The sequence below is a fragment of the Notothenia coriiceps genome, unplaced genomic scaffold (assembly GCF_000735185.1).
Source record: "Notothenia coriiceps isolate Sejong01 unplaced genomic scaffold, NC01 NC01_scaffold00038536, whole genome shotgun sequence".
Taxonomy (NCBI): Eukaryota; Metazoa; Chordata; class Actinopteri; order Perciformes; family Nototheniidae; genus Notothenia; species Notothenia coriiceps.
This window is the reverse complement of record NW_011371237.1, coordinates 78,764-95,571: the sequence shown is the minus strand read 5'-3', so window position 1 is coordinate 95,571 and position 16,808 is coordinate 78,764. Positions and strand designations below refer to the sequence as shown.

The window sequence follows — 16,808 nt, the reverse complement described above, 5'->3', positions numbered from 1 at the left end:
GGGGGGGGGGTTGAAAGGAAAAAGGGGGATGAGAGGAAGAAGGTTTGTAATGCTGAGGATGGAGGAAGTGTGACTGGGAAGCAGAGTCAAGAGTGTTTAAAAAAAGATGTGAAATATGAAAAATGAATGAACGTAAATGTTTCTAATGAGAGGTCAAGTGTGACCAGGGATTACGCTCAATGTATCGGTGGGCGATGGAGAGAGGGGGAGGTTCCTGACGAATGGGGAGAAAGATTATCAAAGAACACAGACGGAGAGAGGAAGTTGAGAGAGAGCTTTATAACTTGCAATAAAATAAGATTAATTAGAGAATAAGGGAGGAAGCAGAAACGATATATTCAGTCTCTCGCTCCACACATTTATTCTGTCCCCCTGCCTCACTTTTGTTTCTGTCTTTCCCCGTGCTCTTTCCCAGCACACTATAAAAACAGCGCGATTATGCTGCAGACTTGAGCTGCAGAACAAATCACATTTGGGGAAGGGGAGTGTGGAGATGGAACCAGCACAGAGGCAGGAAAAGATTCCCACTGAGTCAGAAGAAGAGAAAGAAAGAGAGAGATTGCATGGCAAAGAAAGCCTATTGCAGCTTGGAAGGAAGCTATTGCAAGGGTGGAGGGGGGAGAGGACAACATGAAGAACGAAAAGAAGGGACGAAAAGATGGAGAAAAGAGAACGCAACTAACGGGAGAGAGAGAGAGAGAGAGAGAGACAGAGAAAGAGTTGCAACAATTCTCCTGAGGCCCAGGAGCTTTAGGACAGCTCCGATGAGGAAGATGCATGATGAGCAATGCAATAACAGATAAGGGAGAAGAGATGGAGGAAGAAGACAGGAAGAAAGGGATTGATGAAGGAAGGAGGAATAAAGGATTAGATCAGGCTGAAGATGGAGAGACTGGGGGTTTGAATAAAAGGAGAAAAGAGGAAGATGGTGAGAGTGAGATTAGACACGGAGGCAACCGGTGGAGAGAATTATGAGATGTGGACTAAGTGGAAGCGCGGGTGGGGAGGGGAGGGGGGGTGGGGTGTGTGGTTTGCTAAAAAAAAGGAAGTGAAGGAGGACGGGAGAAAGCAAAAGAAAGGAGGTAATGAGGGAGACGAGAGCGAAATTTGTAAAGGATTATGTATTATTTATAGAGGGAATCTTTTTTTCCTTCTTTGCATTGGATTTGATTGGCAGAGTGCTGGCTCCCTGTGAGAGATGGAGTGATAATTTTAGACTGGGATAAGAAAAGGGGGGAGAGAGGGATTGGGGGGGAGTGGTGGGTCTGCATAAGGGAGTTATGGAGGAGAAAAAAACGTCAAAGTCAGCTATTTTAGAGAGTCAGTGCACTGCAACGCTCTGTGATGAACCTGGAGCAACACACACACACACACACACACACACACACACACACACACACACACACACACACACACACACACACACACGTCACACACAAAGACATTGCAATCTTCATTTGCATACATACTGTGGAAACCGGCTCGCCTCGCTGACTCGGGGGATAACGGGAAACATGTACATCCAGATGGGGAGAGATGGAGAAGTTGCCAACGGACGACCCCATAAGAGTGGAAACTACGAGCTGCTGTTATTGTTTTAATTAGAGTAGTAATAGCTCGCCGGGTTGTGCATTGTAGTCTCCTGCAGCAATTCCCTTGTAAATCCGTGGCCGGCATGCAAAGAAAACACAACCTCTTGGCCCGCTTCCAACTGAAAGATAATCAGAGATAATGAATAGGGAGACATTGAGTGCACTCCTTCAAGGATACATGGGGGCTTTTTGGGGGGCAAATGGAGACAGCTCATCTCTTCTTCATCTCTTGTCTTTCGGTCGTATCGTCTCCTCTCTTCACTCTCGGAGACATGGGGGAGAGTGAAATAAGGGGAGAGTGAAACCGAGGGAGAGGGGTGGTAATTCAGCCTGCTAACCCTGCACCACTGAGGCAGTTTCTAGAATTTACCGTGACCAAGGGTGAGCCAGCAGTCCACCTGGCTACCTCCCAAATCCCCCACTTTTAACTCTCCACTCCTCCCTTCATCCCCTCCCTGTGTCCCTCTCTCCCCAGCCTCCCTCGGCTTATAACTCAACCCCATTGTGAGACCATTAGGAAGGGCCCCAGAACAGCCTTGTCTTATGAATTTGCCCGCCTATTATTTATTTATTTGTTTATGTGTTTTGAAATGATTGCCCTTCCTCGGATCTCTATTGCTGTACTAAATAAAAGCTAATTTTTTTTTTTACCAGTGACAGCCAGAGTGGAGGCGTTTCAAGTGATGCAAAGGACCTATCCACTGCTATGAAACACTGCCCCCGCTTGGTTGGAGAGAGAAGTGATTGTTGTTGTGCCCCGCACTGTTTTATCTCTCCGTTGATCATGGCAGTCAGTGCACTACCATGGTATCGATTGCTCTCAGCATTCTCTCTTACTATGATTCAACGCTTTTGGAGTATTTTATTATAGGCACAGGATTTAATGGAGGCCAGATTAATACCTCTGTCACAGAAGTTGATTCTCTCCCCCCCCCCTCCTCTTTCCCTTCCCTGTTTGTACTAAACTTACGCTGGTGATCAGAATCAGAGGCTCGTGGCCTTGATGGAAATGTCAGCCTATAAAAACTTACATTCAAGCTAAAGTGCTTTTACCCAGCTGCGTTACGAGCGAGAGAGGAATATGCGTCATCTCGCGTATGTATTCGTCCAGCCCCCGCCAGCTGGTATTATTATTCCCAAACCATCGCTTCCTAACTCCCTGCTATCATTTCCTGGTTAGAGTCCTCACCCCCCCTACCGTCTCTCCATCCCTCTGTTCTCTTCGCCCAGATTGATCATCCACCAGCAGCCAGCAGGTGTTTCTGGGTGGCATCTCTCAGCGGGCGTCGGCGGATGCCTGCCATTCGGCTCGCTGCAGCGGTGGATGATTTTTCATTCTAACTTTTCTTTGTCGCTTTTCTTTGCACTTTACTGCTACGCCACTGCAACTCATTTCCTTTGAAGGGGTGACAGCTGTCAGATGAAGTGGGTTTACAAATGAACAGCTAATTAGCTTTTCTGGCCTCCTCCCATAAGCAGACTTTGGACCCCATTCTTTGTCTGGAGGCGCTCACCATTGAACCCTCACGTTTTCTTTGGTTCTGATGGGTCACTAATCACACACAGACGCTGCTCTGACTTGGCCAGGGTGCACAGCAGGACTGTTACAATTAACACGACTTAAAACAATGGAGGCCTAGCCCGGTTGCCATGGTGATGAGTTATAACAGCCATTAGTAAAATAATTGGGATGACGGAGACAGGCCTTGATGGCCCCCCGATATGAATCACAATATTGATGCAGAGAATGGGAGCAATAATGATTACAATTAGTGTTAATTGTGAAGACTTTTTTTTCGGTTCCGTGGAGTATTAGCGTCCCCTTTGTCTTAATCCCCTCTTGGTTTCTTTCTTTCTTCAGTTCAATATCCACTGTGTCTTTCTGTTTGCCCTGATGTGATGAATATGTGGGCTTTGAGTATTTCATTAAAAGAGATTAAAATCGTGGGGAGAATTACATTTGGATGAAGTTGGCAGGATCAGATGATGTCAAAGCGGCTTAATTGCAATATGCCAAGCCCTGCTCACACGCTCACCTATTGTGCATGTGTGTGCACAAACTTAAACTCAGGACACACCCGGTTGCAGATATAGACATTCGTTTTGGCCCAAAGCAGTCAAGTCAGCAACTTCTGCTATGGCAGCCACCATCTGTTTGTCTCACAACATTTCCTGCCTTCTCAAGGTGTTCAGAGCTCACAGACGCTGCTGGCCCCAGCACTGAAATATATACAGTCCCGTCGTCTTTATCGGCACTTCTTATTGCCCGCTTTATCATCGTGCTTCGATATTGATGTCGTTCTCTAAATCCTCCCCACAGCAAACACTTTGCCAGAGAGAGAGGGAATGCAAATTGGTAAATACTAGTTTGGGGAGGCCAGCAAGCTGGTACTCTCTTCAAGGCAATCATAGTCCACTGCTGGCTGGAGCCTTATGGCTAATTGCGCATACATCACTTGAATTCAAACGATGCAGCTCGGTGTCCATTGTGCTCAGCGGGGGGCACACGGGGGAGTGGGTGGGTGAGTCAGCCGAGCTGTGGCAACGGCCTGACCCACAAACAGAGGACGCTCCAATCAGATCATAATCAACCTCCTCATTACTGACTGTCAGCAACATGAAAGGGGCTCCCCGCTGTTTCTCAGCCCCCAAGTTGAAAATGTGGGATTTAGGGGCCGGGCTAGTTAGTTTGAAAGATAATGTATGAAAGTTTCTGTGAGTGTCTCCTGTGTCACACCACATATTTACGTGTGTGCATGCATCCACACATGAATATTCACACAGGTGTCCCAAACACTGTTGAGTGATTTTCCCCCCTCTAGCACTTTCCAAATACCTGTAATAAGAGCCATTACATTGGGATAATGGCGTGTAATCAATTGGTTCAGCCTGCACCTGGATGAGAAATGGAATTAAGAATGAGCGAAGTGCATTCGAGGCTGTCGACATGGTCTCACTGCTCTGCACCTTGCCAAGCTTTTCATACTGAGGCGATGACGGAAACACCACAGTTTGAACTATTTATTAACACACAGGTGGTGGCAGGGCCGCAGTCCAGAGTGTGATCAGATTGTGTGTGTTTGTGTGAACCAAACATTTCAGTGTGTCCATGCATGTGTGTGTCTACTTTCAAGACAGACAGCCACTTAGAGACTTAATAAGGCATCTTGTATTCAAATGTGTGTGTTGATGCATTCTCCAGTGATTCCCACCAGCCAGAGGCAATAGGCCTGTTTGCATGTGTGCACGTAAAGAGATGAATAGCAGTAATTATAATCATAAGAACATATTGTTCATTAGAAGCCTCTTTTACTTGTTGAGTCCTTTTTTCTCAAGCTCTCAATCTCTCCATCTTCATCACTCTGTCTCCTCCTCTCTTTTACTCCCCCTCTCCTTTCCTCCCTTGTTGTCTCCATATGACAAACGGCCAGTAAATGAAGGATGCTTTAAGTACCTTATTTTGAAAGGTTCTATCTCAAGTGCAGTACAAATTGAACATGTTTTTCTCCGCATCTGTTCCTAGTTTGTCCTCCCCCCTCTTTTCTTCCTCTCCGCCACCCTCCCTCTCGAACACTACATTAACGTCTATCCCTCTCTTCCTCAGCCCGTTGTCAGGCGGTGCAGGCGGAGAATGTGACAGTCTTGGAGGGAGGTACGGCCCAGATCTCCTGCCGCCTGCAGAACTACGATGGATCAATCGTGGTTATCCAGAATCCCCGCCGGCAGACGCTCTTCTTCAACGGCACGCGAGGTGTGTATCTGCGTGCACGTTTGCCTGTGCAGACAAAGTTAATCCATCTATGTCTCTGCATTTGCCCTCAGTTCCATTTGAAGCCAGCCTTTTAAGCACATTAGCAATGACTCACCAACACTTGCACTTTACATTTTTCTTATTGCAAATGTCCTCGCTTTGCCTTTGAAGCGATTTCACATTAAAAAGTCAGATAACCCCGGAGTTAATTTAGATGATGGTTTTTCTTTCTGCCCTAACAGTGTGACTGCTTTAACTGTTTTCAAAGCACAGTTCAAAGCTCTCTGCATAATCCATTTTTAACCCCTGTGATGAGATCAGAACTTATTACAGCACCTCATTAGAGCACAACCTTGGCGTTCACAGGTTTCTTTTTTTTAAGCGGCTTTATGGCAACAAAAAATGGTAACCAATTTTAGAATGGATTTCATTGAGAGCCTCAGGGTAGACAAACTCTACTTGTTTCTCTGAACTAAATTAAGGGCAAAAGCTGCTACCTTTGCCATATTTTCTCTTAGAGCTGCTGGGCAACCTCTGAGCAAAAGAACAATGATCAAGGATTTTAAGCATTGCCTTTGAAATGTCTGTTGAGCTGCTTAATTGGAGCAAATGTTTTCAATATGTTTTGTCGTGTAGCAAAAGGTATTTATGCCCTTAACGTAATCGTTGTGATAACTTCTTAACACGTTAGCTTGGGCTCAAGACTACGGAGTAAAAATGTGATTTGTAGCTGTTTACAATAAAGAGCAAGAGGGTGAATTTGAACATATTCAAACAACTCTGTTTTTAAGATGATGTCAGCCTAGCAACCCAATGAATGCTTTGATTAGGGTTCAAAATGAAACCAAATGCCAAACCAACACCTGATACAGGACAGTAACAGTATACCAGTGATTGACTGCGCCAATATATCAAATTCAGCCTCATTCCACTTTATTCTGCATAATCAATAAACAGGTAGAATATGTTATTCAACAATTACACAAATGACCAGTTTCAAATATGTACAGAAGCGCTTCTTCCCATTTTGAACACAACAACAGCAAGAGTTACACATTTAAGATTAAGATAACTCTATTAATACCAGAGGGGGTCTTCAGTTCGTCTCTCTGGTGTTATTTTATTTGCAATTATACAGATAGGCCCGAAATACACACATACACACACAGGACCTATAGACATGCACTAAAGGAGAGGTGGCAGAGCGAATGGACGGCCAGTGTTCCCACTCTGTCACATGACATTCAAGCCAGATCCAATGTTATCAACTGGTTAGAATAAAGTCCAATCCAGAGGGGTTAAACATGTCCAAAATTGGTTGCCATGCATATTTTAATAAATCCATTTACATTGTCATAGAGATTGCAGGTCAGTTTTTCCAGAGGGAGTGTTCTTAGTACCTTCTTACACCAATCATCTAGTGCAGGATATCTGGAGTGTAACAAAAGTCTTTCTTGCTAAATACGACTGCCAACCATTTTAGCATTATGGTAATTATTTGCACTTTCTAATTTAATATCCTACATACACAGAAGAGATGATAGCTTCAGGTCATATCCTATCAAGGTAACCATGTTGCCAGGAAAGACACTTACACAGCTTGTATGTGTAAGTGTACAGTAAGTCATATGTTTTCTTCAAGCCTCCGATTTACACCATACAGAGCCTTTACTTGCCATAGCATAAACACAGTGAAAGCGACCAAACAGTTTGACAGGCAGATCAGAAACCCTAAAGCCCTCTGAAAGGACACCCGCTGTCAGATACACTCTGCACTCAACAGTGTCTTTTATATCTACATCCCAAGATCTGATCCTTTCTCTGAATGGTCTGCCCACTCAGTCTGTCTCACATGCTGCTTTAAAAATACTTTTCATAGGTTATGATTTAGATTGTTCTGCTGTTGTTTGACAGGTGCTAATTATCCCAGCGTGATTTTGACTTTCAGAGAGCCTGTTTGTTGAGCTAACTTCAATCAAGCTGCTCTAATTAAGTGTGGCTGAGTTCCAGACGTTTATCAAAAATAAACTCTTACACATCGTTATTTTAATCTCAATCTGATATTGTTACGCAGGCCATATGTTTGAAGTGCAAATAAAGCTTTCAGTTTAGCTGGATTTATTTGAGTTGAAATGAGGACAGCGTCTGAGGCCAAAATGGTTGTTTGAAATATAACAGTGTTTGTATTTGTCTCATTGCTTTTTAGCTTGTGATCGATTAAACATTTCTCATTTTCGAGGACTATTAAGGTCACACACAGCCTTAACACGAATGCATATTCATCATCTTTCTAATAAGTGAAATGGCAAATACATTCAGTGCTAACCGTATTAAGTAGTAGATAGGTCAAAAGAATAAATGTCAAAACTGCAGTTATGAATATATGCTTAATCTGCTAAGAACAACAAAAAGCATTTAAGCGTATGTAAATGTACCTATGATGTTTTTCTTTGTGAAAGTTTCTGCTTGGACACATTAAATATTTACAAATCCTCACAATTTTGATGAGTTGTATTTTCTGATGCATGCCGAGATCTGACAACGAATTCGGAGAAGACTTAAGAGCAGCCTTCAGTTTTCACCGCTACAGCCTTCAAATATTCTTGTTCCACACACCCTTTCTCCACTCGTTAGTCTCCTGGATCACAAAGTGACCTTAATGAGGTATTTGAGGTCGCTGCTTTTGGAAAAACTTACTTTCAACTTTCCCCCCAATTCCATCAGATCAGCACTGCTGGTAAGTTCCATTAAGTATTCCAACAGAGCTGCCCCCTCTGCTCTCCCATTTCGAAATGGACTTGCACCCTCTCGGAAAGCATGATGAAGCTTAATCACAGAGAGGAAGAAGACAGAGGAAATGAGAAAGGATCAAAATAATAGTGGTCGTTCCCCCTCTATTATTTTTGTGGCGCCAGGTGGAAGGTAAAGGAAGACACAGCATCAGAAAGAATAGGGAAAGGAAGTAATAAGGGATGAGGACGCCGATAGCATTAGGAAACGATCCAAGGGTTAGGTAAGGTACAAAGTATAGATGGCTTTCCGTAACTAATTTGGCAACTGAAAAAGGCTCGTTGGGGACATTTTCTGGGAGCGTTAATTACATCTGACTGCTTCTCTACCTCCGTGTTTGCTCCATCACTCGCTGTAGAGCCCTTCCATTTCTGCCTATCGCCCATCTGGTGCCCAGATATCAGGCTAACAAACTGAGACCTTTCTGTGCCGAAGCCATTCCACACTAACTGCCCAAATAGAGGCGCTGCTGTAAGTGCTGTGAATTAGGCTGCCTGTTTTGCAAGTGAGCAACCAGCCGGGGGTGTGTTTTATGAGATTGTGGGGACTGATAGCTGTAATAGAGCGGTGGAACTAAGCAAATGGACCTTTTTCTCTTCAGTGGTCCGTATCCCTCTTTCTCCCCAACTCTCCTCAGCATGCAAATGAGCCAGGACAATAAAGGTGAACTTGGACTTGAACAGAAGTCTGACATTTAGTTGCCATTTAGTGCGGAAAGAGAAGAAAGATTTACCTATCTGGGGGGAACCGCTCTTTGACAATGCCCTGGTTGCCATCCGGTGTAGGGGACATTATTTGTGGGGTTGTGTGGAGAGATTAGTTTGGTGTACTTCCAGGACTAGTGGACTGACTCCATCGCTTCGGGCCACTCTCTCAGTCCCCTGTGGTTTTTTGTCTCTATCTGTATTGTATTTTCCCGCCTGCCGCATTATGAAGCTATATTAGACTATTTCTCTCAGTCTCTTTTCCTGCTCAACTCTCTCGCGCACACACAAAGCCAATATCAGTACTGTAGAGGCTGTGTTGTGATGAATTATGCCGGGAGATGGCCGGTTGTTACATCAGGGAAGTGTGTACGCTTCCCTGCGTGAGCCAAAGCCAACACAAAGGAGCGGAGATAGGGACGGAATAAAATAGAAATGGGAGAGTGAGGGAGAGGTTTCACAGTCAAGTCGATACAAAGCGAGTCACCAATCAGAATCTATGGGCACCGAGCCACTGTCACCCACAAACTGTTATTAGTGTTATTTGTTATTATCACCATTTTGCTCTGCATTGATTCCATTCTTTCTTGAATAACAAAAGAGAAATTGTTGCATGTTTAACTTTTTCATTCTCTCTTTTCTTTCTTCTTTGTGCCTCATGGGGTTGGCGAGGGTAGCTGATGTCCACGGCTGCACAATTTAGAAAGCTGATGTGTTTTTGCTCTTCGTTTCCAATCTTTGGTTATTACTCAAAGTCTGAATTGCAGTGTTTACGCTGTGTACAATTGTAGCATTTAGCCTGTCTATCACTGACTCAAAGGGCAGCACTACTCAATGTAATAGCCTTCCTTAAACTCATTCCGAGTTTTGCATTAAGCCTTATTTGCATAGTAGATTTCAAAAGGTTGAACAAGTGCTTCACAGCGAAGAAAACAATAATGATCAAAACCTAATAAGATCCATTATAAAAGGGCCAGACACTAATTAGAAATCGGCTTAAAGGGATAAAACAATCATTTGCAAAGAGAATGAATGAATACATTCTAGTAAAGGATAGTCCAATAATTGCTTGGGAAAATTAGCAAGCTTCTTCCTCAAGTTGGAAATGAGAGAACATCTGTTATGTTGTATCAATGTAGAGCCTGGAGCTGCTCCATTGAGACTGACTTTGCAAACTCTGTCTGAACTTTTTCATATCAACTGAGTTTCAGATTTAGCAGCACCATAAATTCTAGAGCAGAAAATCGTCTGGTGTGATGTCACGGACCCTTTTCTCCAATGTTTTCCAGTTTTTTTCGTCTGCAGCGCTCTCCATGGGAGGGACATCGCAGATTACCACTTGGTCCAGACTGTGGGAGATAGAACTGGCTGTTTGCTAATACAGAGCAAACTATCTGGAGGCTAAGGGATAAGTCCAAAGCTGAAAATGTCATATCACTCAATTAAAGCAGCCTTCGCTTCTCTTGTGCATGCTGTGCTAGCCAATAACTCTGCACTGTATGAGGAAGATAATCAAGTAAAAAAGTTAGATATATCATTGACATTAATTAACACGATGGTGATGTTATTCATGTCAAGTGCAAGCAACCACTTCTAACTAATATTACACAACTGCCGAGCAAAAAAGTAAAAGCACTTTAAGCCCTGAAACCCAGACCTATGATTCTAAACTAACCTGTGCCCTTATCTGCAAGAAGAGTGGAAGCAATTGCAGCCACTGTCACTATTTTTGTCCTGTAAGTGGCAACATCAGCTAAACTACATCTACAGATCTGAGCTGTTATTGAAGGTTTGCTTCAACCTGGCTCTAAACCTCTGAATGTCTGGCCACAGCGCAGATGTTTTCCCCAATTTATAAAGGTCTAGTGTTGTGGTCACTGACAGTTGTTTCCCTCAATTGGAAGCCAATTAATATGTTCCAGGAATATGCCAAAAATAAGACCACTGACAGGCAGAAAGCACGTCTGTGTTGAGGCCGGCAACCAATTTAATCGCTAATAAGACGGCTGTGTTAAATGAGAGAATGGAAGGATCTCTTTCTTATCAATCTCTGAGGCAGGCTACACACTCTCTGACCTATGATATTCATTTACCAAGCCGGGCGAGTTCCTCTGCAACCCACTGGATATAAAACGGAATAATTTGCACATCACTTGCACCCCTAGGCTAACTGCTTCGGCTGAACAGATACATACAAAACTATTGACTGGCTAAATAGACTTTCAGAAATACAAAACGGCATGTCAAGCCCGTAACAATGTAATACAAAATTGCAAATCATTTAGCGAGGTTTTGCCTTGGTATAAATACTGTGTAATTAAGCAAACTGAGCTGTGAACCTGCAGCCTGAGTTTGTGGGTGAGGTATAAACCTGCTCCATTGGGTAATTCTCACCAAAACAAAATAAAAACTAGCAACAATCTTGTGAATGGATCGCCCCACCGAACCAGGCCGATGGTCCCTTCCCCGTTTTCTAACCCTTACATCCGTCACCCATAATCAGAACAAATGCACCTTCAAACTTAATCTCAATAACACACCTTCAAAGTGTTGTTACTCCGTCTTGCTTGGTTGAAACGCTGTCGCTGTGACTGGCAAAGTACTTCAAGCTGCCTCTGAGGTAGTTTCCACTCCAGTAGGAATCGCCAAAAGCACATTTTGCCATGTAGACACACAGAGAGACTCACACTCTGAAAACAATACCAGTGTCACTGTCACGGCTGGTAATAACGCCAGCAAAAGGCTGCCAGTAAAAGTGTTGAAACAAGTTATTTAATATGACACTCACTTTGGCAGTCTCAGCTTGTGTGTGCGGAATATTTCAAGCAATCAAAGCACCGTGACAAAAACAATTCTTAATGCTCGGAGTCTGTCCCTGAAGCCCTAGAACAGAAAAAAACAATCAATTAAACTGACCCAGAGTAAAATCCTTTTTGTTGTTGTCCCATTGGTTTTACCGTTACTCTTTACGTAGAGAAATACAGAATTTATTTGAATGAAGTCTCACTTCACTGATTTCTTTTCTACCGATGACTGATGTACTCACCTTCCCTCTCCTTGTCTCTCTTCCTGTCCCTTGCCCCCCATCTTCTCATCCATCACACCTCCCATCTCATCCTCCTTTCCCCACTCCCCTCCTCTCCAACAACCCTCTCCCATGCTGTCTCTCTTCCGCCCCCCCGCCTCCATACCCCACTTCTTCCTCTCCCCATTGTCTCTCTGTCCACCCCCCAGCCCTGAAGGACGACCGTTTCCAGATGGTGCTCTTCACCCCGAGGCTGGTGCGCATCACTTTGACCAACGTCAGCGTGTCGGACGAGGGCGGCTACTTCTGCCAGCTCTACACGGACGCCACTCACCACCAGGTGGCGACGCTCTCCGTCTCCGTGCCCCCGGAGACGCCCACGGTGGAGGTGAAGCAGGAGGCCGTGGAGGGGGGGGAAGTGGAGCTCAGCTGTGTGTCCCCACGCAGCAAGCCGGCCGCCACACTGCGCTGGATGCGTAACGGACGGGCGATTCCAGGTACCTTAACAAGGCTCTAAAAGATTGTTTGACTACTATGAGATATTGAAATAAGGACACTAATGGGGGGGGGGTATACAGTGATATATATGGGTGGATTTAATCACAAATTGAGGTTTGATTGATGAATGGACTGATGACTGTTGGTTTGACAGAATAGTCGATTGGTTAAAGCAGGGGTGTCCAAACTACGGCCTGGGGGCCAAATGCTGCCCAAATCGTCCCTCAGTAAATTCAAAAAGTATAATGTAATACGGCGCGCAAATGAAACTTCTGCCGGTCTTATATTGTATTTCTAAACTATACATTACACAGTAGTATGCATGTGTTAATAAGACCATTTTTCAAATAAATTCAGTCAATTAAAGTTGGAAACATTTTCTAACAAATCTAAGTTGATAAGAGAAAAGCCCAATAACACATTTACATAACAACCTTGAAATATACCCTTCATATTTCCTCTTATTATAAGCAGTCTAAAGCTTATGTTTTAAGGAATGAGCTGCCAACACTTTTTGTAACAAAATAAATTAAACCCTCTGGAGAGCTGTGATGCAGGCTGTTTTTTTCTTAAAGCATTTTCAAGTATCAAGAATAATTTACCTACATTTGATTGATTTTTCCAACTTAACTTAAGGTGTTATTAATCACCTCTAGTGAGCAGCCCCCCTCTGTATGTGGCCCTCGGGGGGNNNNGGGGGGGGGGGGAGTTTGGACACTCCTGCTCTAAGGATTGTTTGACTATTATGAGATGATAAGGAAACTAATGGGTGGATATAATCAGAAATGTCGGTCTGATTGATGAATGGACTGATGACTGATGTTTTGACAGAATAGCAGATTGCTTAAAGGAAGCAGTTTATAATGGATGGAGAAAATGAAGGTTTTGTTTGCCAAAATGTTTTGTTGCCTTACATTAGCTGATGCTTTTATCCAAAGTGACTCAAAATAAGCATTGAACCATGAGGAAACAAACTCCAAAAAGAGTCCTGCAGATACATTAGCTTTTAATAAGCCAACCTTTTTCAGTGCTTCATTCCCGCTTAGAAGAACAAATGTCCTTTTTTATTTTATGTTGGCTATAAAATGCAGTCAGAACAGGTGTTTTTTGCAGTCTGCGCTGAAGGATGGGTAACATTGTTCCTGATATTGAAGCTAGTTCCACCATTTTGGAGCCAGGATAGCAACAGGTGTGTTTTTGTTAAGGGCTACCTGGGTCCCATGTGCAGTGAAGGAGTAGCTGGCCTATTGGCAGAGTAAAGTGCTTGAGTGTATGGTTTAACAATGTCCTGGATGTAGGAAGGGCCTAATCGATTCCCAAGCACAAGTTCATAGAAGTATACATCTAGGCTGTGTGATGATCTATGTGTCGTGAAAGCGGACGTCAACAGAAATTATTAGTAAGAATTTACTGCATTTCTATCTTTCTAATGCAACCACAAATCAAATTCTCTCCCTGTCAATACAGATACATCTCCCCCTCTCTATACACTACTTTAAATGTGTTTTAATTTCACAAAATGTAACAAGTACACCATTATGTAAAAGCACAGATGCTACACTCCAGATTTTCTCACACTACCTCACACATTAACAAAGTAACACATTTTAATTCACATACTGCTTTGCTTCTGATCAATCTGAGCCATCCATCCGCCTGATACCTTGATCTATCCTTCTTTCCTTATCTCCGTCTCCCTTGGCTTCTCTCAATTAGAGGAGCACTTGATTCAATAATACATCTGAGACTAATTTTTCTCTCGCCTTCAGTCGGTTTAGCCCCCGAGAAATCACTCTTTTCACTCCACCGTTAAATCAGCATTTATGTATAATGCCACTTTCTGATTTGAATTCCTCAAAAACCTTGTAGAGTTGACTGAGCACCAAAAAGAAAAAAAGAGTTTGGACAAATCTATGCAAAGCATCTCTCACTCAGGCTTATGGCTATTATTTTCTCCATCTCAGATTTGAATAAATACAGACAAACATTGTTTAAAAGTACAAATTGCCGTCAAATGTGTTGCATTATTCATTTGTTCGCACTCGATGCACTCAAAGAACTCACACAGACGGGATAAAGTAGTGTGAGATAATCTGGTGTCAACCGTTTTTAGGGACCTGCATGGAGCGATGCCTTGTCCTTTCAAAGTACATTTCAGCTGCCCCCTTTTTTACCTTTCTATTTCTGTCTGACACCAAACGTCTCTTTCATCCAGTCTTTTCTCTCTTTCTGTCAGTACATGCCTGTCCCCATCATTCTGTTCCTTTCCTCTCTGTCCTTCCCCTTTGCTCTTTCCTGTTCTTTTCATCTAAAATCCCTTTCTGTTTTCCCCTCTAAATATCAGCGGTGACAAAAACGTGACACTCGTCAGCTTGGCTACTGGTTGCAAAGGGCTTTAGTAGTCAAAGACACAGAGAGAGTAGCACTTTCTTTTCTTGCCTGATCGTTTTACTTACACTTTTCTCTCCTCCTGTTTCCTCTCTCCTTCTTTCCTCTTTCCCCCAACTTCTGATCTAGGTTCCACTCTTCTCCTTTCCTCCAGTTTCCTCTTTTCTTCTCCTGTTTCCTCTCTCCTTCTCTCCTCTTTCCCCTAACTTCTGATCTAGGTTCCACTCTTCTCCTTTCCTCCAGTTTCCTCTTTTCTTCTCCTGTTTCCTCTCTCCTTCTCTCCTCTTTCCCCTAACTTCTGATCTATGTTCCACTCTTCTCCTTTCCTCCAGTTTCCTCTTTTCTTCTCCTGTTTCCTCTCTCCTTCTCTCCTCTTTCCCCTAACTTCTGATCTAGGTTCCACTCTTCTTCCTTTCCTCCAGTTTCCTCTTTTCTTCTCCTGTTTCCTCTCTCCTTCTCTCCTCTTTCCCCTAACTTCTGATCTAGGTTCCACTCTTCTCCTTTCCTCCAGTTTCCTCTTTTCTTCTCCTGTTTCCTCTCTCCTTCTCTCCTCTTTCCCCTAACTTCTGATCTAGGTTCCACTCTTCTCCTTTCCTCCAGTTTCCTCTTTTATTCTCCTGTTTCCTCTCTCCTTCTCTCCTCTTTCCCCTAACTTCTGATCTAGGTTCCACTCTTCTCCTTTCCTCCAGTTTCCTCTTTTCTTCTCCTGTTTCCTCTCTCCTTCTCTCCTCTTTCCCCTAACTTCTGATCTAGGTTCCACTCTTCTCCTTTCCTCCAGTTTCCTCTTTTCTTCTCCTGTTTCCTCTCTCCTTCTCTCCTCTTTCCCCTAACTTCTGATCTAGGTTCCACTCTTCTCCTTTCCTCCAGTTTCCTCTTTTCTTCTCCTGTTTCCTCTCTCCTTCTCTCCTCTTTCCCCTAACTTCTGATCTAGGTTCCACTCTTCTCCTTTCCTCCTGTTTCATCCTATGTCCTTCCCTCCCTGTATCACCCCCCACCCCTCCCCTCTCTTTTGGCCCAGAGTTAAATGAACTGTGACACTAAAGGTTGGAGGCAGATCAGGACAGATATGGGAAAGCACTCTTTAATGAAGACACTATCTCCCCACCGCTGCTTTAGTCCGTCTCGTCTGCCCCCACCGCGTCTCTCGCTTCGATTAGGCTTCCTCTCATTTGCTCGACGGCCGTAATTGAAAACTCAGCGCGATATAAGTCATATTGTTTTATTCTGCCTGAGCAGGCATAAACTCTCAGTACGTGAGCATGTCGCCCTGCTGTTCATCCTCCCTCCTTCTGTCTCTCCTCCTCCTCTCTTTTCGCATCTTTCTTCCTCTCTGCATCTCACTTGGCCCTCTTATCGTCCTCTTTCATGTCTGGACTTCTCATCTCGCTGCAGCCTTTTCTCACCCCCCCTCCCCCACAAATCATGCCCGCTTTGCTGCCCTCTCTGTCTATGAGTCCCTCTCTCCCTTTCCCTTTCTTCTCTCACCCTGGTCCTTTGACGCCAGTCCCTCGCCGCGTCTAGCTCAGTTAAATTATTAAATTTGGTAATGCGTTTTCTCTTATTTATCCCTCTCTCTCCTCCATTTCTCTCTCTCTTTCTTTCTCACACACACACACACACACACACACACACACACACACACACACACACACACACACACACACACACACACACACACACACACACACACACACACACACACACACACACACACACACATACCATGTATACATCACTTCAGGGGACATTACATTGACTTACATGCATTTCCTGGAGACTTATCCTAACCTTAACCAACACATGCCTAACCCTAACCAAGTCTTCACCCTAAAATTAATGATTCCCCTTATGGGGACCTCCAATTTGTCCCCATAAGGGAAGCGAGTCCCCACACGTGACTGTGTAAACAGATTTAGGTCCCCACAACAAGTATAGTAATGCTCGGCCACACACGAACACCACACCACCCCACCACAGCACACACACACACCACCACCACACACACACAGCACCCACACACCACACACCACCACACCACACACTACACCCACACACACGCA

At 44.0% G+C, this 16,808-nt stretch overlaps 1 protein-coding gene across 2 annotated transcripts in view; it reads left to right on the top strand.

Moving 5' to 3' along the window:
• cadm4 (cell adhesion molecule 4) overlaps window positions 1-16,808 on the top strand; it is a 40,948-nt gene that overhangs the window by 4,248 nt on the left and 19,892 nt on the right. For both annotated transcript variants that reach the window (XM_010797871.1, XM_010797872.1), the window contains exons 2-3: window positions 5,197-5,343; window positions 12,072-12,359. In XM_010797871.1, the coding sequence (XP_010796173.1) occupies window positions 5,197-5,343; window positions 12,072-12,359 (435 nt within the window). The remainder of the gene's footprint in view (window positions 1-5,196; window positions 5,344-12,071; window positions 12,360-16,808) is intronic.